We start from the raw sequence: 23,218 nt of genomic DNA on the forward strand, positions 1-23,218 counted from the left end.
CCCAGCCCCGGCCCCCGCCCCGGCGGCATGGGCATGGGGCAGCATGGGCCCCGCGGGCTCCCCGTGACGGACGGCCCCTCCCAGCCCCGCCGTCCCTGGGCGGCAGGACGAGCCCCGGCTGCAGCACGCGGGGACGCGGCAGCCGGGCACCTGCGCCCGGGGCAGCGGCCGACAGGCGAATGCCGGAGCACCGTCCCGGCACGCAGCCCCGAGCCCTCGGCCTGGGAGCAGGCGGGCGACCTGGTCCGCCCGGCACCGCATGGGACAGCGTGGGACAGCACAGCACAGCACGGCATGGCACACACTGCAGCACGGCACGGCATGATGCAGCACGGCGCGGCACGGCACGGCAGACAGCCAGGTGCAGGCAATGTCCGGGCCAGTGGCGGGCACAGGCTGGCAGTGCGGCCAGCGCTGCTGCCGTGCAGCCATCAGGGAGGAGGTGACAAGGGCCCACGCAAGGGGCAGCTGCAAACGGGCCCCAGCGCTGCCGGCAGCCCGGGTGGGCGCTCACCCCCGCGGGGCTGCAGAGCCAGGCTGTGCCACGCAGAGCCGCGCCGTGCAACGCAGAGCCGTGCTGTGCTGCACCGAGCTGCACCAAGCTGCACCGCGCTGCACTGAGCTGAACCAAGCTGCACCGCGCTGCACTGAGCTGCACCGCGCTGCACTGAGCTGCACTGAGCTGCAACCCGCTGCACTGAGCTGAACCAAGCTGCACTGAGCTGCACGGCGCAGCACGCAGCCTGCGCTGCCGGAGGAGGCACAGGGCAGCGCGGGAGCGCAGGGGGAGCAGGGCGGCTGCGGCGGGCGCTGCCCCCGGGGAAGCGCTGCTGCTGGCCGAGACCAGGCCGGCAGCCGGGGCGGGAGCCGGCAGCGGCACCGCGTCCCTGCGTGCACTGTCGCGCATCGCCGCGCTGCAGCGCGTGGCCGCAGCCGCTGCCGGAGCAGGTTGCCACGGCAACCGGCAGGTGCTGGTGCGGCGCATCCCGGTCCACCCTCCGGGCCAGCCCGGCCCTGGCCGTTTCCAGTTAAAATACGAGGGAACCGGCGCCGCCGTTCAGCACGGCCCTGGGGCGCCGGCGGCTGCAGCGGGACGGGAGCGGTCCCGCGTGCCCGGGAAACCCGCCGGAGCCGCTGCACATGGCGTGTCGCGGTGCAGAGCAGAGCGCGGGTCCGTCCCCACGGCAGGCACAGCCACCGCCGCGCAGCCACGCGCCCGGTTTGTTCACAGTTACTGCAAAACGCACACACACCGAGAGAGTGTTTTGTTTTCTTTTTTTTTCCCCCCCACTATTGATCTGGTGCTTTTGCGGGGGGGGGGATCTCCTTGGCTGTCTAAACACTATTGATCCGTGCTGGGAAGCCGCGCGGACGGGGAAGGGCGTGGAGAAATTGAAATTTCATTTCCGACAACTTGTTCCTGTTATTTTTACCCTTTTGGACAGGGAGAAACATGGAGCAACAGCCTCAGTCAATGTGGTCGATAGCTCCTCGGAGAGCGCGGCGCAGCTCCTCGGGCAGCCGGGCGCAGCGGGAGGCCGCTGCAATCGCTGTGTGCTGCCCGCAGCGCCGTGCACACCCCGGCGCAGTGCCATGTGCAGCGCCGTGCACACCCGGAGCAGTGCCACATGCAGCGCCGTGCACACCCCGGCGCAGCACCACGCGCAGCACCATGCACACCCCAGCACAGCGGGAGGCCGCCGTGTGCAGCGCCGTGCCCAGCCTCCGCGGCTGCAGGGCTGGAGGCCGTGGCACGGCGAGGCGCCGCTCCGTGCGGCAGCGCAGACACGCCAGCCGCGGCCGGGAGGAGCCGGGCGGATCCATGCGCGGTGGCGGGTTCTGGTTCTCGCCATTGTCCCCAGAACCGCGGGGCTCCCCGGGCCGAGGGCAACGGCCCGTCCCGCGGCGCGGCAGGAGCGGGCGGCCGGGACGCGGCACCACCGGGGATGCCCCCGAGCGGCCCGGGGGCGAGCGGGAGGGCGCGGCAGCGGCGATGGGGGAGCTGAGCGCCCTCGGGCAGGCCCAGCCGGAGCCGGCCGCGCCGCACGCCCAGGTGAGCAGGGCCGGGCCGGGGCGGCCCTGGGTGTCCCCAGCACCCGGCAGCGCTGAGTCCAGACGGCCGTGCCGCCCCGCGCCCCAGGGACAACAGCCGTCGGCGGCGCCGGACCCGCAGCCCGGAGCGGCCCCGGCACGCGGGGACGGGCGGCAGCCGGCGCCGGAGCTGGGGCGGGCGCTGGCCTGGATTCGGGAGCTGCGGCAGGGCCTGGACGCCTGCCGGGGCCGGAACCGGGAGAGCCTGGCGCAGCTGCAGCGGCAGGAGGAGGCGGCGGAGCAGGAGCACCGAGACCTGGCGCTGCTGCTGCGGCAGTGCCAGGCGCTGATGGGGCAGGTACCGCCGCGGGCGCGGGGCAGCCGTGCTGCGGGCGCGGGCAGCCGAGCCGCCGGCGCTGCCCGCCCCGCTCTGCCCCAGGTGCTGCGCTACGAGGCGGCGCTGCGGCCGCGCTCCCCGGGGTGCCGGGGCCCGGACGAGAGCTGCGGCAGCCCCGTGGGGAGCGGGCCGGGGTGGCCCCGGGAGCAGAGCGACACGCTGCCGAGTGGAGCCGGGGAGCTGGAGGAGCCGGAGCCGCACGGGACCCAGGAGCGCCCCGACGCCGGCGGCCAGGTGGGCGACGCAGGGCCGGTCCCGCGGCCCCCAGGCACCGCGTGCCGCTGGCAGCGCAGGGCCGACGGCGCATCACCGTGCCGCTCGCGCAGGCGGAGGCCGAGCGCGGCAGGCAGGAGGGGCCCGCGGCGGAGGAGCTCCGGGGGCCGGCGCGGGACGTGCAGCCGGCGAGCGTGGCCCAGCAGAGCAGCGCCGCGGAAGGTGGGCGGCCCCGGGGCGGCAGGGCTGGGGGTAGCGGGGCTGTGACCCGCGGGCAGCGTCGTCACAGGGGAGGGGGAAAGCACCCCGGAGGGGACCGGCAGCGGGGCCCCGCTTCGGTTTGCACCGCGTTGCCCACGTCGGTGGACGTGCTCTGCCCGTGCTGGGGCCGCACGACCCGCCGCTGCCGCAGGCCCCCGTGCCTTTGGGGCGTCCCGGGCCACGGGGCCACAGACCGCTGCACCACGGCTCCCCGGTGCCCGCGGAGGTGCAGCGGCAGCGCACGTCGGCCCACGGCGCGCCTGCCCGGAGCCGGGGGGACGCGGCAGGAGCCCAAACCAGCCCACGCGCCCCCAAGGCCAGGCGGGGCCCGGCTCCGCTCCGCTCTGCTCCCCTCCCGCAGCGGCGGGGCAGGGAGCAGGCGATGCCAGGCGGCCCCGCTCCCCGCGCAGCCCCAGCGCAGCCGCCGCCGGCCCCCAGTCGCCCGCCACCCGTGGAGGCAGCGCCGTGCCCGTGCCCGGGGAAGGGCGTCCGGTGCCCGGCCAGCCGCGAGCTGGAGGCCGAGCTGCGAGCGCTGCGGGAGCAAGCGGCCAGCAGCAGGGCCGAGGCGGCGCGGAGCAGGTAGGCGGTCAGCGCCCATCCCTGGGCCTCTCTGCGCCCAGGCGGGTAACGGCGGGGCCTGGGGCTGCCGCAGCTGGGGCCGTGCCCTTGTCCAGGGAGGCGGCCGCGCAGCTCCAGGCAGAGCTGAGCCAGTGGCAGCAGAAGCAGCAGCTGACCCTGGAGCAGGCGCTGCAGCACATGCACGCCGCAGCCCAGGCAGACGAGAGGCTGCAGCGGAGCCAGGAACAGCTGCAAGCCCTGAGGCAGCAGGTGAGGACGCTGCGAGCCCGACTGCGGGGTCCTGCACGGGGCCCTCTCCCACGGGGGAGACTCCTCCCCGGGTCAGCCTGGTGCCCGTCCCCCCGCAGCCGTGGATAACCCAGCACCTCTCCGCCCAGTGCCAGGAGCAGGCTGCCAGGCAGCAGGAGCTGCGGGAGGAGCTGTGCTGGCAGCAGGACAGGAGCGAGAAGCTCCAACTGGAGCTGCAGCAGGCAGAGGAGTGGACGAGCACCCTTGAGAGAGAGAACGGGGCCCTGCAGCAAGGCCTGTGCCGCAGGGAGCGGGCGGTGAGCTGGGAGCAGCAGGAAGGGCACAGACCTCACGCTGGCATGGGCCCCACTAAGGTCCCGCCTTGCCTGCAGCTGGGGGAGCAGGAGGAGCTGAGCCGGCGCCTGCAGTGCCGCCTGCTCCGGCTGCAGGAGGAGCTGGGAGCCGCCCAGGCCAGGGAGCAGCAAAGTCAGCGGCAGCTCCGTGGAGCCCAGGAGACCATCCGTGCCCTGCAGCAGGAAGCGGCCTCCGACCGAAAGCACCTGGCAGAGCTGCTGGGACAGGCGAGGGCAGGCACAGCACAGCCCCAAGCTGCAGCAAGCTGCCGAGCAGCCCTCGGTGCCAGAGCAGCAAAGGGGCAGCGCTGCACAGAGCCCTGTCCCGCCTCGGGGCAACGCTCTGACCCGCAACGTCGCATGCAGGTACAAGAGGTGCCGACCCTGCGGGCAGAGCTGGCCCAGGCCCAGCAAGGAAAAGCCCAGCGGGAGGAAGAGATTGCGGCCTACAAGGAGCAGAGGCAGCAGCTCCACGGGGAGCTGAGGAAGCTGCAGGGGTCCCAGGAGCAGAGGCAGCAGGAGGTAGGCGTGCTCCAAGCCTTGGCCCAGGGCGCAGGCTGCCCCTCCCCACCACCTCTGCTCCTGGGGCAGGCCCGCTCCCTGGGGAAGAGGCTGCAGGAGCTGAGCAGCCGAGCCCAGCAGCAGCAGCAGCTGCACCAGGACAGCGAGCGAGCTCTGGCCGCGCGGGAAGAGGAGCTGGTTGTTTGCAAAGTGGAGCTGGCCTTCCTCAAGGAAAAGCTCAGCAAGGCCCTGGAGCAGGTGCGAGACAGGAACAGGCAGCACCGCAGCCTGCGGGCAGGAGTCCGGGCTGGATCCCTGGCTCCAGGGGAAAGCAGATCCTAGCCCAGAGGGAGGGCAGAGCTGGCGAGGACAAGCCAGAGGCAGCGGCCTACTGCAGAGCCCAGGCCGCCACGGGAGGGGGCTGCGGGTCTGTCAGCAGCAGCAGGGCTGAACACCTTGCTCTCCTCAAACTACCCTTCTTTGCTCCCTTGCTAGAAAGAAGCCCTTCAGCACGAAACTAACATGTTACGACAGAAGTTCGCAGTCACTAGCGCTGAGGTAAGAGTCCTTCCCTTCTCCAGAGTCGCTCTCCAGAGCATCAGGCAACTCCAGACCCTCTGCTCAGCCCCAAAGGCTGCTGCCCTAGCACAGCCTGGTTCTTGCAACTGCCTCCAGCCCTGGGCACATACCGACTAGGGCCAGCAGTTGCCCGCGCTGAAGGCTGTCTCTTTCAGGCAGAAGCCCTGCGCTCCTCCCTCACCGCGGCACGTTCTGACAGCAGCAGGCTGCACCGGGAAAGCGAGCTGGTGCTGGTCAACATCAGCCACTGGGTGAAAAAGCAGAAGTGAGTGAGAAGATGCACTAGAGTAGAGAGGGGCAGGTGGCTGCTTTCTCCTCCCCCAGCATCAACTAACCCAGCCTGCACCTCATTTTCAGGCAGTCAAACGAGAAACTAGGGCAAAAAATCCAGCAGCAAGTCAAGCAGATCGCTGAGCTGACAGGCGAGAAGGAGTAAGTGGTGAGCACGGGGAGATGGGCTGAGCTCTCTGCGGAGAGCAGTTACTGCTGACCACACTGGTGCATGGGACAGAGGAAGAACCACTGGACCACCCAAGCTCTCATAACACCAGCGGATCAAGATACATTCGTGCACCACTTCCTCACCTCCTCTTCCCTGCAGGCAGCTCCGAAACACACTGGGAAGACTGCAGGAGGAAAACAAGTACCTCAGGGTCAGAGCAGAGGAACAGCACCATGAGCGTGAGCAGCTGAAGGCGAGCAGAGCTCCTGTCACAGCCTGGCCAGAAACAGTGCTAGGCCTGTGCTCCTGCGTGTAGCGGGACAGCGGGGCAGTGGCTGCCCGGGCACAGGTCGTGCAAGACCTGCCTTTGCAGGAGCACAGGCCACGGCTGGGCCAGGCTCAGGTTGTCTTTGCCCTCCGAGACGGTGTAATTCTGTGCATCGTCCCAGGCTCTGTAGGGCAGTAACTTCACCATGCTAGCCCTGCACAGTTCTGCAGGGCTGCCTCCACCCAGCACTTGTCTCCAGGACGAGAAACAGCACAAAACAAAGCAAGGGTCAAAGACTAACAACCTTTAAACAAATAAAATTATTTCTGTTCTGTAGCAAAAGTAGTGCCAAGCACCAAAGCCTTCCTGGGCCACAAGCTGTAGCAAGCCGCGCAGTCGGGGGAGCTTGGCACTCTCCTGAGACTCCGCTGCTCCTGGAAGCCCATACACCTCGAAGCAACGGGCACTGCTTTCTCAGAGGCCAAAGCGGGCTGGGGTGCGTCGTGGCGTCAGGGGCTCCCCCTGCTCCTTCCGCCCAGGGGTGTAGATTTTAGTAGACCTACCAGGAGAGGACGAGGGTGATTAGCGGAGGACAGAAGATGCAACCTTTCCCTGCATCAGGGATGCCTGGGGTGGGAAGTGTGTGTGGAGATTCGGGATTCTCCACGCAGCCGCCTGTTGAAGGGCAGCCCAGAACCAGGCAGGGCCAGTACCCACCTCGCACTGCCCAGGGGGTTACGGCGCTCCTGTTCCTCCCGGCGGGCACGCAGCTGCTCCTCAGCCAGAGCCATCTCCTGCTCCATGAGAGACGCTTCCTCCTTGGCACGGCGGCGGTTCTCCTGCGGCAAGACAGCAGCAGGTCAGGGACGGGCAGAGGCCCGGGCAGCAGCAGACTCTGCAGGCCCACAGGCCTGATCTCTCCATGTCGCCGCACACACCCACCAGGACACACCGCACTAGAAGGGGCAGGCAGGAGGGCTGTACGCAGCAAGAACCCCACCCAGACACACGCTCCTTCGCAACGTAACAGCCTGCTTTCTGGTATTCAGCCATCTGATCCTGGACAGGGGACTCACCTGGCTTGACTTGCCAGCGTGTTTGATACTGTAGAACATGGGGCCCAGCTCGGCCAGCCACTCTCCGTCCACAGCAGTGACACACTGCATGTATTCCTGCAGAGACAGAAGGAAAGATGAGGATAACAGGATGGCACTCTCAGGGCCCAGGCACCATTTCCAGAGCCTTGGCAGCTCCCTCCCTCACCCACTTGCCAACAGCAGTTCTCCAGCTGGGGATATACCCCTTCCAGGCAATTCCTCCTGGCCTCAGAAAGCTGCTACGGGTTGGACCTGGTGAGACCGCAAAGCGTCTCAACATGACCTACATCTGCCAGAAAAAGTCACCCGGGAAGGAACAAGCAGGACTCTGCAGGTGGTACAGACATGCACGGCTGGCAGGGCGGAAGGCCAAGAACTGCCCCTCTGATACATCCTGGTATCACAGCAAAGCCCTCCCACCTTCCTCAGAGGTCTCCTCGTTCTTCTCACCAGCCCTGAAGCTCAAACTCACCTTGGTGGTCATGACCAGCTCGTGATACACAATGTAGTCTGGTGTGTAGCCCATGCCAAACAGGGAGCTTGTGGGGTGCAGGTGGCAGGGCATGCCTGTGCGGATGTTCACGTACTCCCCGATGCCCTGCACAGAGAACTGCGGTTAGCACACGTGCGACGGACACGGCCTCCCGTCCCCCAGGCTAGCACAGAGCCCTCTCACCTTCAGCTTTGCAGCCTGATGGAAATACGCAGCACAGATGCACTTCCTGACAACATCCCAGTCAGTGCCACATGACGCCAGGCTCATCCGCTGCTGCACCATGATGTCCTTGAGCTGAGCACGCACCTCTCGCACCTGCAAGGATTCGTAGCAATTAGGTCCCTCTCCTGCATGAGGCTCCTTCCCGCTGCCCACTGCCGCAGCCTCACCTTCCGCATGGCCTTGGCGTGGATGAAATGCTGGTTGCACCACAGCGTAGAGTAGTTGTTGTTCTTCCACTGCAGGTAAACGTTCAGGTAAGTCAAGTGATCGCTCTCCGGAACAGCAAATTTCTCCCGCACCTGGTCACTCTCCTCCTCTCGGCCCTGGGGGATGAGCAAAGAACACAGGTTAGTCAAAGGGCAGGGGAAGGCCCCGAACTGCTAGAGGAGCAAGCAGGTACCTTAGGCCGATAGAAGATGGCAGGCACAGAGAGCATGGACACAATGAGCAAGATCTCTGAGCTGCAACCCATGTCGCAGGAGACAATGAGCATTTTGGAGAGCGCAGGATCCAGTGGGAACTCCACCATGAGACGTCCCGTGGAGGTCAGACCTCCTGCAGGAACAGCACAGGGATCAGCAGCCGAGCAGGTGCCAGCAGTCCCACGGGCTGACAGCCTACCCCAGCAGCCAGTACCTGTGTTGTCTAGTGCCCCCAGGATCCACAGCTGGTACATGGAGTTCAGCATGTTGTCCTCAGGGGGCGGATCCATGAAGTGGAACTGCAGCAGGTCCTGCACACCCAGGGACTTGAGCAAAAGCACCACATTGGCAAGGTTGGTGCGCTGAATTTCAGGCACCGTGGTGGTCAGGAGCTCGTTCTTGTAAGCACTCTGGGTGTAGAGCCTAGGGAACACACACAAAGAGCATGTTCCCCCTGTCCAGATCACTCTGTTCCTCCCCGAACGACCAAGCCTTGCCCAACCCGGACAGGCAGCGCCCAGGGCAGCAGCTCTGCACTCAGCCGGGCCAGCAAGCAGGACCCCAGGGAGGAACCTCTCCCCGAGACACAGCGCAGCCTCCCAGCACACGAAGGTGCCTGGGCTGCAGCACAGCATACGCTCTCGAGCACGGCCCTTCCCTGTGCACACACTAGTCCCAAAGCAAAGCCTCAAGGAAGCTGCCTGTGACTAGGCTGTTGGAATGAAGACTGGCAAGGGCAGAAACTAGAGCACACCCTTTCCTCTGCTGAGGGTATTGGGTCCGAAACAGAGGGCCCCAAAGCCTGCCCCCCTACATATATAACCAGATACCAAGCTGAGGACATGACAGAAGCACAAACACCAGTAAGGTGCCGACCTGAAGCAGTGACCTGGGCCTGTGCGGCCAGCTCGACCTGCCCTCTGATTGGCGTTGGCCTGACTGATGGGGTAGATCTGCAGCGCATCCATGCCTATGCGGGGGTTGAAAACCTGCGGGGCAAGAGAAGAGCAGAATGAAACAAGAGAAAAGCTGGGTCACTGCCACAGAACTCCCTCAACCCAACCCCAGAGATCAAGGATACGAACAGGACAAGAAACCTTTGCTCACCTTCAACTTGCAGTAGCCAGAGTCAATCACAAACATGATGCCATCCACCGTCAGCGAGGTCTCTGCAATGTTGGTGGCAACGATGCACTTCCTGACCCCATCCGGAGCCTGCAAGCGTACCACACACCGGTCAGATCCCTGGGCAAGATCCCTTCCCTGAGGAAGGGTGTGGAGCAGCAAGACTGAACCCAGAAGGATAGGGGAACCCTTTGGAAGGTGTGGAGAGTACATGCTGTCTGTCACCCTCCACATGCAATACAACAGGTATCTCTGCACCTCTCACGCTCAGTAATCTTTCCTGCACTAGCAGCCCCAGTCCCCACCCAGATCACAGACCACACATCAGCACCTTCTGGAAGATCTTGGCCTGCAAGTCTGAGGGTAGCTGAGAATAGATGGGCAGTACAGCAAGAGCAGGTGCCTTCTCCAGCTCCTCAAGGTGCTCCACAATTTGCTCTGAGGTCACCTGGACGCAAAAAGACCCGTTAACTTGAGACTAAAGCAACAAGGGGATAGGACAGTGCCTGCCCTCCCAGCTCACCTCAATGTCTTCCTGGCCGGGCATGAAGACGAGAATGTCTCCAGGAGCACCAGACAGATGCACCTGTAGGGCTTGTTTCACTGCAGCCTCCACATAATCCTCTTGTGGGGTCTGAAAGGCACAGCCCAGGTTACAGATACTGATGCTCTCGCCTCTCTCATCCTGTACACAACACTGCATCACAGCAGGTCTACCCCTCTTCTTCCTTCCCTGCCTAGCGCAGGGCACGGTACACCCAAGTCACAGCCCCCTCCCACCACAGCAGAACTCTGCAATGCTGACTTCACCTTGCTGAAGAGAATGTCGACAGGAAATGTGCGCCCGGGAATGTGGAAAATGGGAACGTTCCCAAAGAAGGAAGCAAATTTATCTGCATCCATGGTGGCCGACGTGACAACAAGCTTCAGATCTGAGCGTCGGGCCACCACCTAGGAAACAGATGGAAAGAACAATAAGGAAGTGACATTCATGCAAGGCTCCAGGCTGCTTCCATTATTACTGAGACGACAGCACAGGACAGAGCTTCCTCCATACCCCAGAGGCACTAGCTACTACTGCCAGGAAGGGTGTATGCTGTATGTTCTGTCCAGGCAAAAGACAGGCTGAATCCAGTCCGGAAAGCCTTAAGCCTGCAAACATCTCTGTATCTAGAGCTTCCAGCAAGCCTCTGCAGCATTTACGCCCTAGAGGAGATTTAACCCACCAGAACCAGGGAACAGGGGTGTTGCCACAGCGAGTGCAGACAGACATGTGGCACAGTCTCCGCTTCTTTCCCTCTCCCGGGCCCTGGAGAGAAGTGCTGTCTATGCCAACACCCTACTCCATCAAATACTCTTAAGACCAGCTCAAGCGCTCCATGCCACTGCCCTCCTCTCGTCCATCCCCACACGCACCTCCCGAAGCAGGCCAAAGAGCACGTCGGTGTTGAGTGAGCGCTCATGTGCCTCATCCATGATGATAGCACTGTAGTTGTCCAGGTCAGCCTCTCGCAGTGACTCACGAAGGAGAATCCCATCCGTCATGTATTTGATCACCGTGTTCTCTGACGTGCAGTCCTCAAAGCGGATGGCATAGCCCACCTGGGAGGACAGAGGTATCAGCAAGTCTCCCAACAGCCCCACGCACTCGCTGCTTGCACGCTGCACCTCTGCACTCACTGCCAGACTCACCTCCTCTCCCAGACGCACCCCCATCTCCTCACTGACCCGCTTGGCAACCGACATAGCCGCAACTCTGCGGGGCTGGGTGCAGCCAATCATGCCGTAGTCCGTGTAGCCATCCTCGTGGAGGTACTGCGTCAGCTGAGTCGTCTTCCCACTCCCCGTCTCCCCCACCACAATCACAATGCTGTTGTCCCTGAAGAGACGGAAAGAATATTTCTTCATACACCACAAAGAAGGGCTCTTTCATTCGCAGCCCTGCTTGGCCGCACAAGAGTCCTGCTATAGCTTAGGCAGGAGAGGTGCTGCCAACCACAGAAAGCAATGGGCTTTTTCCTGAGAGTACAGCTCCAAACAGGCCACACGTTCAGGAGAGATTCTCCCTTGGGTTCCTGTGATGTAAGAAAACACCTCAAAGTTGCACTGTGACCAGATCTCTAGCAGCCATACCTGAGAATGGAGAGCAGCTCTTGCTGCACAGCAAAAATGGGCAGATATTGTCTCTGCTCCAGGATTGATTTCTTCTTGGCAAACTCGCTGCTTGCTTCACTCTTTTCTTTCATGTGTTCAGCAAACTTCTGCTCAGTCCTGAGGAAACACCAGAAATTCTGAACCTGTCTCCCTATAGGCTTTACTATGCCTACAGACTCACCACCAGCTAACCAGGAGGAACACAAGGGCAGCTCCTACCTGTAATCCACTTTGCCATCTTCCGTCACCATCTCGTCCTTCTCCTCCTCCTTCTTGATCCCCATAATGTCTCCCAGTTTTGTGCCTGCCAGTTCCCAATGTTTATGTTGAGCCTGGAAGGGCAGAAAGCAGCATCACTTTGGCAACCGACACAGCTGCAACTCTGAGAGCAGCATCGCTTTGCCACAGCAAGGACTAACAAATCATTCTTCTTCAGCCTTATTCAAAATATAAGGCTGGAAAAGTGCTATCCCACAATTCCACAAAGTTATGACACAAAACACCCTTCCTGTTCCTACATCAAGTCTCCCTCTTCCAACTGAGCCAGAGCAGAGCTTTTAGACACTGGTCAGGATGCAGAGACTTCAAGCACAGGATAGCCAACAACCTCCTAAGAAAGTGGTTCTACCCTTTCATTAAATTTGCACTTAAACCTACACAAATCTGAACCAGAGATTCGTCCTGCTCTTGACAGGTGCCCCACATGCCTTTCTCTCACCTTCCTGTTTTCTCTCGCCTCCAATATCAGGAGTACAGCTTCCCCTCAATTCCACTCGTAGAATAAATGCCTCAAACCCAGTTCATTCTGTTTTCAAGGAATATATCTGAGCTTTTTCCGCCACTCCCCCATTGGCTTTAAAGAAATCCCTTGGAAAACACCCAAAAAAACCCACATCACAGCAGCTGCTTATGAGACAGTGCAATGAACTGGACTACCAGGACATCCCAGGTGGTAAAAACACGGTGCACTCTTTATTGCCATTGCTGCCAAAACCCATATTCTGCAAAGTCCAAACAAAGGCTGTAAGGCACGATATAACATACGTAGCGTGGGAGATAAGCCAAAAGGTCACACCATACCCTTTTACGCTCCTTTTGCTCCCTGTGCTTGCGCACCAGCTGGCTGCCTTTCCGAGCAATGATGGCCAAATCTGAGGTGGCATCCTTGACAGGGATAACTGGCTCTGGCTAGAGGAAAGAGGTATCACTTCAGTACAGACTGCTCACACTTGTGGGGCTCCCCACCATCAGCACCTTTAGCCACAGTCCCTACCTGCTTGGTGAAGACTATCCTCCCATCTAGGAAAGGGGGCACCAAGTTGTGCACCAGCAGATGCACTTTGGCAGAGTTATCCTCCTCAAAGTCTTCATCCACTTCAAGACGGTGAACCACTCCACTGGTCAGCATGCGATTTGTCTCCCAGCGTTCATTATCCTACAAAGAACAAGATTTCTTTTGTGTAACACAAGATTTAACTACTACCTTCCCTCACATTACACTCAAGAACAGCCAAAAGACTCCTTATACCTACCACACAATACATACAGCTCAAACCAACTGCAGGGCAAAAGAAAAAGCAACACAGCCAACTGCAAAGCACTATATGACTTTCACCAACTCAGGTTGGCCTAACTCTTATTCCTGAAATAGCAAGCTAAAAGCAGCCAGTCACTCAAGGCAAATCTTTATCTCTGCCTGGGGATATACGCCAGAGTTATGCCACATGGCTTCAAGCACTGACAGCATCCACAATTGCATGTGCAAGTCTGCCTTTCCCAAAATGGGAAAGAGACTGAGGCCCCGGAAAAAGCCTGAGGGATCACCTCAGAACACTGAGCTCAGGTTTAGGCCCTGCACTGACAATAGGATGAAACTGAATAAATCTGGAAAATGAAGAACAGGAACACTGAAGGTTCCTGTCTAGGGAGCCAGAAAGCAAGCACTGGGGAAGAAATGTTAACCAGAAACAGCAGGGTATGGGAAACAGACTGACTGTATGAAGTAGCTGCTAAACAGGACTGTCTCCATGGAAATGCATGACGGATATTGTCCACAAGGCCCCTGCCATACTCAGAATACACCAAGAAGCCTGGACACAACCCTACGCACGTGCTGAGGCAGCAGCCCTAAGTGTCCGCTGGGCAACGGTGCACAGCCCTAGTAACGCGACTCATGCCCAGAATGGCAGCAGCACGGCCCTCTGCATTCCTGAAGCTCTGGATAATGGGATCCACTACAAAGTGGCTCTAATTAGGAATTCTGTCCCATGCAGAAGATGCAGGGCCTCACTTTCCAAGGGAGCTTACCAGTAGTTTCCCTGGAATCCCTCATTCAGTCTGGGCCAGTACAAAGATTGTCCTCTCCATCCGACAGCAAGGGCTCAGCCTTCCCTGTCAGCACGCGGGTCTCTTAAGAAGCAGCAAAAAAAGCACTCCTCACACGTTCAGAGCAGCCACCTGCATCTCACCCCTACCTCATTGATCTGCCGCCGCTGCGCAGAGATGCGCTTCTGCCTCTGCTTGTGCAAGTGCTGCTCCCGCTTCTTCACGTACTCCTCAGAGGAGTAGGCCAAGGGATTGTGAAACTCGTCGTAGCCCTCGTCCATCATGTACCAGTCCCGGTCAGCTTGCTGGAAGGGCAGAGGGACGAGACAGCTTAGGGCTGCACCCCAGCCCAGCAGGCCAGGGAGGCGCTGGAAACTCCTCGCGACACAAGCCCACACAGGACGCTCTCCAGCCCGGGCCCCGGCCCGCCACTCCCCATCTTGCCGCCCGGGGGAGCCCGCGCACCGTGAACAGCCCCACCGCACCGGCCGCCCTCACCCGGGAACAGCAGCCCCACGGCCCAGCTCTCCCCGCCTCTCTGGGGCGGCGGGCAGGCGGCACAAAGCCGGGTGTAAGCCCAGCTCTCCCCGCCTCTCTGGGGCGGCGGGCAGGCAGCACAAAGCCGGGTGTAAGGCCCAGCTCTCCCCGCCTCTCTGGGGCAGCGGGCAGGCGGCACAAAGCCGGGTGTAAGGCCCAGCTCTCCCCGCCTCTCTGGGGCGGCGGGCAGGCAGCACAAAGCCGGGTGTAAGGCCCAGCTCTCCCCGCCTCTCTGGGGCAGCGGGCAGGCGGCACAAAGCCGGGTGTCCGCTGGCAGCCAGCTCCCAGACCACCTGCGGGGGCTCTTACCCGCTGATCATCCTCCCACTGCTGCCGCTCCTCCTCTGTCTCAAAGGCAATGCCCTCTTCTCCATCTTCACGCCGCCCTGAAGAAAGCAAACTAGTCAGTACAGGCCTCCCAGCCCTACTCCGCTGCCACTCGTGGAGGGAATCCCACAGAACCTTTCCTTGTGCTGCAGAGGGTGAAGAAGAGGATTAAGCCATTCCTCAGCCTAGGCAGCCCAGCCCCGGGCTCCTCACCTTTCCCTCTGGACAGCCGTGGCGTGGCCCCCAGGTGTCTCCGGTCATCAGCCCACTCATTGTATTTGTACGATGGGGTGGGCAACGGCGTCTTATCCGAGTACCTGCTCCTCACTGACCTGAGGAAACAGCAGGAGGGAAGAGTTAACGCCCACAGCCACATACTGCTCTCACACACGCCCTCCCCTTCTGCGGGTCACCAACTCGTAGCCACAGCCCTTTGCTCCAGGTACTGATACCTGTCCCGATCTCTTCGATCCGTGTCTCGCAAGGACGATGCCCTGTGGCTGCGCTCAGAGTCCCGATAGGAAGGCATAGGCGATGGAGATTCCCACTGTGAGCGGCGGGTACTGCTGAAACCACTATCATCTTCCTCCCAGCTGGAGCGAGACGGAGTGGCTGCATCTAGAAGAGACAGGGTTTGGCACCTGATGCTCACACAGTGGCCCAGGGCCCCTGGAGCCACCTTATACCTTCTAGCAAGGAGCACAGAGACAGTGTACCCATTTGCTCTCCCTCTAAGAGATGGTGCTGACCCAGTAAGCCAAAGGAAAATGGCCAAAGGATCACATCCTTATCACACCGACCCAGAAGAGATCTCCAGGGGTCTGGGATCAGCCAGATTTCCACATACAACTGGCAGGATCACTCCCAGGCCCATGCCCAGGAAAAGCCAGTAGCTTTAGGCTTGCCCTAACCACAGACCTTAGAACACACAGGCATTGTTACCCATGCTTGCCTTGGAACAAAACAACAGGAACCCAAAGAAGAAATGCAACTCTTTCCATTAAGGATCAATAGGAGCCCTACCAGGTCTCGCTCATACCTTTGGGCCTATGTCTGGGACTCTCTGGTTCACTCCTCCTGCTGCTCCGCTCCGATGAACCATCCCTCTCTGATCTGCTGCTGTGACGACTTCTGTCCCGATCCTCTGCAGACATAAGATAAAATAGGTATGATTAGGTGCTCAGTGCACAAACAGGCTCCCTAAGCCTGCCCTAGAGGACTCCCTGAAGATTAGTCAAGGACTATAAAGATGCTGAGGGACAGGCCCAAAGGCCCTAAGCACGAAGAGTCACGAAGGTCTCAGAACAGTTACCTCGGTCCCGTTTACGGTCGTGGTCCCGATCTCTACTGCGTTCCTTCTTTCGTTCCTTCTCCTCCTTGGAGGAGGCAAAGACACCTTGCTCCCGACGCTCCTTTTCCCGCTGCCGGCTGCGTTCCCAAAACTCCTCACTGACACCCCCTGTGTAGGAAGGTGTTTCCACGTGGGCAGAACGGTAATGCCTAGAGGAACAGAGCAGAGAGAAGAAAACTGCTGAGAAATAGCTCGCCTTTCTTTGGCTTGCCTCATGCAACTCTAGTCCCAATCTCCGCTACAGCAGGCATGTGTGGTCAGAAATGCTCTCCCCATCCTTTGCTAACAGTCCTGCAGGTCTGTTCTTGCTTTCAGCTACAAGCAGACCACAGCCTCCACAGAGCTGGACACAGCCAGGCACATGGATAAGATAACTGGCTTTTTCAGGCCTAACAGCACCCAAGAACACTCCTGGCTGTGACATCTCAGGGAAGGCACCAGCAGAAGAACTTTTCCCGGACCTCCTCAGATCTGCAGAACTGTCCTACAGACCTCCACGGAGACCTCCAGACCTCCTCGCCACGCCGAGCCCCTGCTCATCTCAGAGCTCAGCCCCGGAGACACGGAGCAATCGTGCAGCGCCACAGAGCACGCTCGTACTGGGTCCTCCCGGCAGGGACCCGACGGCCGCGAAACGCCCGGTGCTGCCACCAGCCCCAGAGACCCGCCAGCGGCCCCCACCTGTCCTTGTGGCTGCTCCGACCGCCTTGGTCGACCTCCTCCTCCTCGTCCTCCTCCTCCTCCGCGGGGCTGCCTGCCTCGTCCCGGCCCTCCTCCCAGTCCTTGTAGGAGGACACCCGGGACCGCTTCCCGCCGGCCTCCTCCTCGCGCTCCCGGCGCTTCTGGGCCGCCAGCACGTCCAGGCCCAGCAGGGAGACCCGCGGCGCCGGCGCCTTGAAGACGTGCTGCTCCGCGGCGGCGCTCCGCTTCCGCACGACCAGCCCGCCGGCCTCGCCGCCCGCGCTCGTCCCCGCCAGCCGGTGCAGCGACTCCTCGCCCGCCTCGCCCATCGCCGCCGGCCGCTACCACGCCGCGCGGGGCCGGGCAGCCGGGCCGCGGCGGGCGCCCATGGGCTGCGTGCGGGGCAGCGCTCAGCCGGGGCTGCAGCGCCGCCGCTGCCGCCCCGGGCCCCGGCCGCCGCCCCGGCCCCGCTCCCCGGCCTCGGCCTCGGCCCCGCTCCCCTCCCGGCCCCGCTCCCCGGCCTCGGCCTCAGCCCTGCTCCCCTCCCGGTCCCGCTCCCCTCCCGGTCCCGCTCCCCGGCCTCAGCCCCGCTCCCCTCCCGGCCCCGCTCCCCGGCCTCGGCCTCGGCCCCGCTCCCCTCCCGGCCCCGCTCCCCGGCCGCCGCCCCGGCCCCGCTCCCCGGCCTCGGCCTCGGCCCCGCTCCCCTCCCGGCCCCGCTCCCCGGCCTCGGCCTCAGCCCCGCTCCCCTCCCGGTCCCGCTCCCCTCCCGGTCCCGCTCCCCGGCCTCAGCCCCGCTCCCCTCCCGGCCCCGCTCCCCGGCCTCGGCCTCGGCCCCGCTCCCCTCCCGGCCCCGCTCCCCGGCAGCCGCCCCGGCCCCGCTCCCCGGCCTCGGCCCCGCTCCCCTCCGGCCCCGCTCCTCTCCCGGCCGCCGGCGCCCCCCGGCTCCAGCACCTGCCGGCAGTTGCCTCAGCGACCGCAGGCCACCACCCTGAGCGCCGCCATTGCCGCCCCACAGTGCTCCGCGGCAAGAGCCGCTCTAGCCCACGCCCACCATCGAGGCACGTGCCGAAAACACAGACGCCCCAGCTACCATAGAGACGAACTGCGGCTAGACAAGACGCGCCGCCGGGGCGCGTACTTCCGGCATAGGGAAGCGCTTTGGGGTCACGTGGCCGCGGCGGGAGCGGGGAGAGGTCGGGGGATCCCACAGACCCCACGCGTGGGGGGGGATCCCACAGACCCACACGTTGGGGGGGATTCCACAGACCCCACACAGGGATCCCACAGGCCCACACGGGGGGGTCCCACAGACCCCACACAGGGATTCCACAGGCCCACACGGGGGGGGTCCCACAGACCCCATACACACGAGGATCCCACAGACCCCACACAGGGATTCCACAGGCCCACACGGGGGAGTCCCACAGATCACACACACACACAGGGATCCCACAGACCCACATACGGGGATCCCACAGACCCCATACACACGAGGATCCCACAGACCCCACACAGGGATCCCACAGACCCACAAACGGGGATCCCACAGACCCCATACACACGAGGATCCCACAGAGCCCACACAGGGATCCCACAGACCCCATACACACGAGGATCCCACAGAGCCCACACAGGGATCCCACAGACCCCATACACACGAGGATCCCACAGAGCCCACACAGGGATCCCACAGACCCACAAACGGGGGATTTCACGGACCCACACACAGGGGCGTCCCACAGACCCACACTCAGGGAGCCAGACCCACACATGGGGGGAGCCCCCACAGACCCACAGGTGGAGGGGGAAGTGGGCACCCCCCCCACACACGTGCACACACACGCTCACACACACACGCTCGCGCACACACACACGCGCGCACACACACACACGCTCGCGCACACTCGCACACGCCGCTGCGGGCGCTGCACGGGGACGCGGGGACAGGGAGGAGGGAGGCAGTGTCGCAGTGGGGCAGTTTATTGCTGGCCGCCGGCCCCCGCCCCGTCGCCCGCCAGGGTCTGCTGCACCCAGTCGCGGACGTGCTCCAGGCGGACGTAGACGCCGTACTTGGAGGCGGCGCAGGTCCTGTCGTGGCTGAGGATCCCGGCGGCGTACCAGGTGTCGTCCTCGGGGTCCTGCACGGCGAACGCTCCGCCAGCGTCCCCGTAGCACGTGTCCTCCCGCAGCTCGCTCATGCCCACGCAGAAGGTGTGCTTGCTGAGCAGGGGCAGCACGCCGTGGGGCCCGCGGGCCGCGTAGTACGCCCGGCACTTCTCGTCCTCCGCCACCGGCAGCATCACGTACTTGAGCAGCTCCGAGAAGGCAAGGGTGGCCCCGCGGCCCCAGCCCGCGACATAGCCCACCCGCCCCGGCTGCAGGTAGTCCTTCCGCGGCAGGCAGATGGGCATCGCCTCCTCCCCCAGCGGCACCTTCTCCCGCAGCTTGAGCAGGGCCAGGTCCACGGCTGCGGGGTAGTCGGGGTGCAGCACGACGCGCTCCACGCGCCGGGCGGGCTGCCCCTTGCCGCCCAGGAAGACCCGCAGGGTGGGCGCGATCTCGGCCGGCTCCGCGTCCTCGCTGTGGTTCATGTACACGTTCTTGGCCGTCGTCAGCAGCCACTGGTCGCTGACGAGCGTGGCCCCCGCCGTGAGGTTGTGGCGCGTCACCAGCCGGCCCTGCCAGGGGAAGCTGCCCTTGTCGGCCAGCAGGCCCCCGATGATGCGCTGCACCTGCCTGGCCGGGTGCTGCGGCTTCCCGCACACTGCCGAGGAGGGACAGGACCTGTCAGTCACCCAGCCGGCGTGGCCGCGGCCGGCATCGCTGCGGCCGGCATCACCACCATGGCATTGCTGCGGCCGGCATCGCTGTGTTGCCGTCACCGTGGCCAGCATCACCACGATGGCATCGCCGCAGCTGGCATCACCACCATGGCAATGCTGCGGCCGGCATCGCTGCGATGCCATCACCGTGGCCAGCATCGCCACGATGGCATCGCCGCGGCTGGCATCACCACCATGGCAATGCTGCAGCCAGCATCGCTGTGTTGCCATCACCGTGGCCAGCATCGCCACGATGGCATCGCCGCAGCTGGCATCACCACCATGGCAATGCTGCAGCCGGCATCGCCGCAATGCCGTCACCGTGGCCAGCATCGCCACGATGGCATCGCCGCAGCTGGCATCACCACCATGGCATTGCTGCAGCCGGCATCGCTGTGATGCCGTCACCGTGGCCAGCATCGCCACGATGGCATCGCTGCAGCTGGCATCACCACCATGGCAATGCTGCAGCCGGCATCGCTGCGATGCCATCACCGTGGCCAGCATCACCACGATGGCATCGCCGCAGCCGGCATCACCACCATGGCAATGCTGCAGCTGGCATCGCCGCAACGCCATCACCGTGGCCAGCATCGCCACGATGGCATCGCCGCAGCCGGCATCCCTGCAGCCGGCATCGCCCAGCCCCTCAGCGCGAGCTCCGGGTCCCTGCAGCCTGCCCGGCACAACCGGCTGCGCGCCTCCCGGCACGGTGGTGCCCCACAGGGCCCGGGCTCCTGCCCCAGCCAGCCCGGCTCACGGCAGCCCCAGGAAGCGCAAGCGCAGCGCCAGGGAGAGGGGCTGCAGCCGCCCTTCAGCTTCCCTCCAGCCCAGGCCTCCGTGGCTCTGCTCTCACCTGGCTCGCAGACGGGCAGCTCCTTCCCAGCGTTAGGGTTCACCCAAACGTCATTCTCTTGACACTTGTACGTGCCTGGGGAGGGAACGGGGTCAGCACCCACCTGCGAGGGAGGGCAGGGCCCAGCCGCCAGGGCGGGGGTGCACGGTGCATCCCCAGGAGCGGCATGGGGGCCCCGCGCCGCCCCGCACTGGGACCTCCCCGCGCGTCTCCCCGTGCCGGGGCTGAGCCCGGCGCCGTGCCGCGTGTCTCACCGTCGCCAGCGCTGCGCAGCTGGTAGTGCGGGTCGCAGCGGTACCTGATGACGTGCTCCACGTGGCCGTGCTCGATCTCCGGGGGCTGCGCACAGCTCGACGCTGCAGGCAGAGGATGCTCAGCCAGCCCAGGGAGCTCAGCCCACCCGGGCGCCCCGGGCCCCCCAGCACGCGCATGCCCGCTCCTTGCTGAGCTGCCCGGCTGCTCTGAGCCCGGCGCTCCCGCCCGCACCCCGGGACTCACGGGTGGCAGCCGCGGGGTCCAGCGTGGCCCAGGCCAGGCCGGCGATGAGCAGCGCTGCGGTCCTGTGGGGAGGAGGCGGCGGTTAGCAGAGGGGCTCTGCCCCGAGCCCGGCCGGTTCTGCTGGGACCGGACGCGCCACATCCCGGGCTCCCCGGCTGGCAGGGCCCCGGCTGCACCGGGACGGGGACAGCACCGCGCTGCACGCCGGCCCATCCGCAGCACCTGAGGTGCCTGAGCCGCCTCCGCACCAGACCTGGGACCTCGGTCCCTGCTGCCGCCGGGTCCCCAGGCAGCGGTGCTGGGGCCCGGAGCCCGCAGCCCCCGGGTCCTCGGCCGGCGGGAGGGATGGGGACAGCACCGAGCGCACACGGGGCGCGGGCGGCGTTGCTCACCTCATGCTCGTCGCTTGCTCTCTGCACAGCAGCCTCCTCCTCCGGGCTGGTGCTCGGGGCTCCCTCCTCGCCCCTTTTATTGCTGCCTGCCCTGCCCCGGAGCAGCCCCGCAGGCCCCGCGCCGCCTGACCCGCCGCTCGCAGCCAGCACCTTTCCCGGAAAGACCGCAGGACCCGCCTGGCCCGCGGCCAGCCGAGCCGAGGCTCCCGCGCAGCACGCCAAGCCCCTGCGGGAAAGCACTTGGTCCGGAGTTTCCTGGATTTTGCAGCTACCAGCATGGGGGGAGGACCTGGCCGCGGCCCCCGGGGCCCAGGCGTTGCGACACCAGCCGAGGACCCCAGGACCAGCGCCAACCCAGCCCCCCGGGACGCCGCGCTGCCCCCGGCCCACGCCAGCCCCGGGGGGGCACCTCGGGGCAGGTGCCGCCGTGCCCGCGGCAGGGCGATGCTGAGGATGGGGCGCACGGGGCCGCGCGTGGCCCTGACCCCGGCCCCGGGCAACGCCGGCCGCGCAGGCAGCAGGGCTGTCGCGCTCCCTCTGCCGCAGCGCTGCGGCGCGGGGCCGAGCCGGCCGTGCCCCCGGCCAGCCGTCCTTGGCCTGGCACCCTGGCAGCCCCGGTTGTTTGTCAGCGGAGGCAGCACCCAGCCCAGCTTTACGGGAACTCGCCGCAGCAATCGCTGGCCCCGGCCCAGCCGGTGCAGCCAGCTGTTAGCGAGGGGGCAGGACGGCAGGCAGCCCCCGTGCCGGCAGCCGCCCGCGGGGACGGGGCCACGGGACAGCGAGGGGTCCGGGCAGGAGCCTGGTCCGTGGCCGTGGGGCCCAGCAGCAGGAGAGGCCGGGAGCAGGGCAGCACGGGGGGGTCTGTGTGCACCGACCGCCTGCACCCGTCCCACGGTCTGCGGGGCAGCCCCGGTGCTGAGCGGGGCAGCACAGGAGCACCCGCACGCACCGACCGCCTGCACCCGTCCCACGGTCTGTGGGGCAGCCCCGGTGCCGAGCGGGGCAGCACAGGAGCACCCATGCCTGCACCCGTCCCACGGTCTGTGGGGCAGCCCCAGTGCCGAGCGGGACAGCACAGGAGCACCCATGCCTGCACCCGTCCCACGGTCTGTGGGGCAGCCCCGGTGCCGAGCGGGACAGCACAGGAGCACCCATGCCTGCACCCGTCCCACGGTCTGCGGGGCAGCCCCAGTGCCGAGCGGGGCAGCACAGGAGCACCCATGCCTGCACCCGTCCCACGGTCTGTGGGGCAGCCCCAGTGCCGAGCGGGACAGCACAGGAGCACCCATGCCTGCACCCGTCCCACGGTCTGTGGGGCAGCCCCGGTGCCGAGCGGGACAGCACAGGAGCACCCATGCCTGCACCCGTCCCACGGTCTGTGGGGCAGCCCCAGTGCCGAGCGGGGCAGCACAGGAGCACCCATGCCTGCACCCGTCCCACGGTCTGTGGGGCAGCCCCGGTGCCGAGCGGGACAGCACAGGAGCACCCATGCCTGCACCCGTCCCACGGTCTGCGGGGCAGCCCCGGTGCCGAGCGGGACAGCACAGGAGCACCCGCACGCACCGACCGCCTGCACCCGTCCCACGGTCTGCGGGGCAGCCCCAGTGCCGAGCGGGACAGCACAGGAGCACCCGCACGCACCGACCGCCTGCACCCGTCCCACGGTCTGCGGGGCAGCCCCAGTGCCGAGCGGGGCAGCACAGGAGCACCCATGCCTGCACCCGTCCCACGGTCTGTGGGGCAGCCCCGGTGCTGAGCGGGGCAGCACAGGAGCACCCATGCCTGCACCCGTCCCACGGTCTGTGGGGCAGCCCCAGTGCCGAGCGGGGCAGCACAGGAGCACCCATGCCTGCACCCGTCCCACGGTCTGTGGGGCAGCCCCGGTGCCGAGCGGGACAGCACAGGAGCACCCATGCCTGCACCCGTCCCACGGTCTGCGGGGCAGCCCCGGTGCCGAGCGGGACAGCACAGGAGCACCCATGCCTGCACCCGTCCCACGGTCTGCGGGGCAGCCCCAGTGCCGAGCGGGGCAGCACAGGAGCACCCGCACACACTGACTGC

General features: G+C 64.7%; 2 protein-coding genes across 3 annotated transcripts; both read right to left on the reverse strand.

Moving 5' to 3' along the window:
* Positions 1–6,141: 6,141 nt before the first annotated feature.
* On the reverse strand, positions 6,142–17,680 carry DHX38 (DEAH-box helicase 38). 2 transcript variants are annotated; one of them, XM_064519886.1, is made up of 27 exons: positions 17,541–17,680; positions 16,590–16,981; positions 15,870–16,057; positions 15,597–15,701; positions 15,010–15,175; positions 14,771–14,889; positions 14,540–14,616; positions 13,843–13,998; positions 12,642–12,803; positions 12,449–12,556; positions 11,588–11,700; positions 11,348–11,485; positions 10,907–11,093; positions 10,631–10,816; positions 10,025–10,165; positions 9,738–9,848; positions 9,546–9,662; positions 9,197–9,304; positions 8,966–9,078; positions 8,304–8,512; positions 8,068–8,222; positions 7,835–7,990; positions 7,626–7,760; positions 7,422–7,547; positions 6,929–7,024; positions 6,570–6,691; positions 6,142–6,411 (listed from the first exon to the last, which is right to left on the reverse strand). In XM_064519886.1, exons 2-27 carry the CDS (start codon positions 16,916–16,918, stop codon positions 6,327–6,329), a joined length of 3,708 nt encoding a protein of 1,235 aa, XP_064375956.1. In that variant the 5' UTR covers positions 16,919–16,981; positions 17,541–17,680; the 3' UTR covers positions 6,142–6,326. The 2 variants fall into 2 exon arrangements, with proteins under 2 accessions (XP_064375956.1, XP_064375957.1); XM_064519887.1 differs by having other exon boundaries at positions 17,555–17,651.
* An 873-nt stretch (positions 17,681–18,553) lies between these two features.
* On the reverse strand, positions 18,554–21,255 carry LOC112985572 (haptoglobin). Its single transcript, XM_026104274.2, has 5 exons — positions 21,158–21,255; positions 20,766–20,827; positions 20,522–20,623; positions 20,268–20,342; positions 18,554–19,353 (listed from the first exon to the last, which is right to left on the reverse strand). The coding sequence occupies exons 1-5, from the start codon at positions 21,160–21,162 to the stop codon at positions 18,569–18,571; spliced, it is 1,029 nt and encodes a 342-aa protein (XP_025960059.1). The 5' UTR covers positions 21,163–21,255; the 3' UTR covers positions 18,554–18,568.
* Between the last annotated feature and the right edge of the window lie 1,963 nt (positions 21,256–23,218).

The sequence above is a fragment of the Dromaius novaehollandiae genome, chromosome 13 (genome assembly GCF_036370855.1).
Source record: "Dromaius novaehollandiae isolate bDroNov1 chromosome 13, bDroNov1.hap1, whole genome shotgun sequence".
Taxonomy (NCBI): Eukaryota; Metazoa; Chordata; class Aves; order Casuariiformes; family Dromaiidae; genus Dromaius; species Dromaius novaehollandiae.

Excerpts from the sequence above, each read along its gene's own strand:
- DHX38 (XM_064519886.1), bottom strand. The coding sequence starts at position 16,918 with ATGGGCGAGGCGGGCGAGGAGTCGCTGCACCGGCTGGCGGGGACGAGC. Across the intron at positions 15,702-15,869 it reads CGACCGTAAACGGGACCGAG|AGGATCGGGACAGAAGTCGT; the intron begins GTAACTGTTCTG and ends TTATGTCTGCAG. Across the intron at positions 7,991-8,067 it reads CCATCTTCTATCGGCCTAAG|GGCCGAGAGGAGGAGAGTGA; the intron begins GTACCTGCTTGC and ends CTCATCCCCCAG.
- LOC112985572 (XM_026104274.2), bottom strand. Across the intron at positions 20,624-20,765 it reads GGACCCCGCGGCTGCCACCC|CGTCGAGCTGTGCGCAGCCC; the intron begins GTGAGTCCCGGG and ends CTCTGCCTGCAG. Across the intron at positions 20,343-20,521 it reads GCTGCGCAGCGCTGGCGACG|GCACGTACAAGTGTCAAGAG; the intron begins GTGAGACACGCG and ends TTCCCTCCCCAG.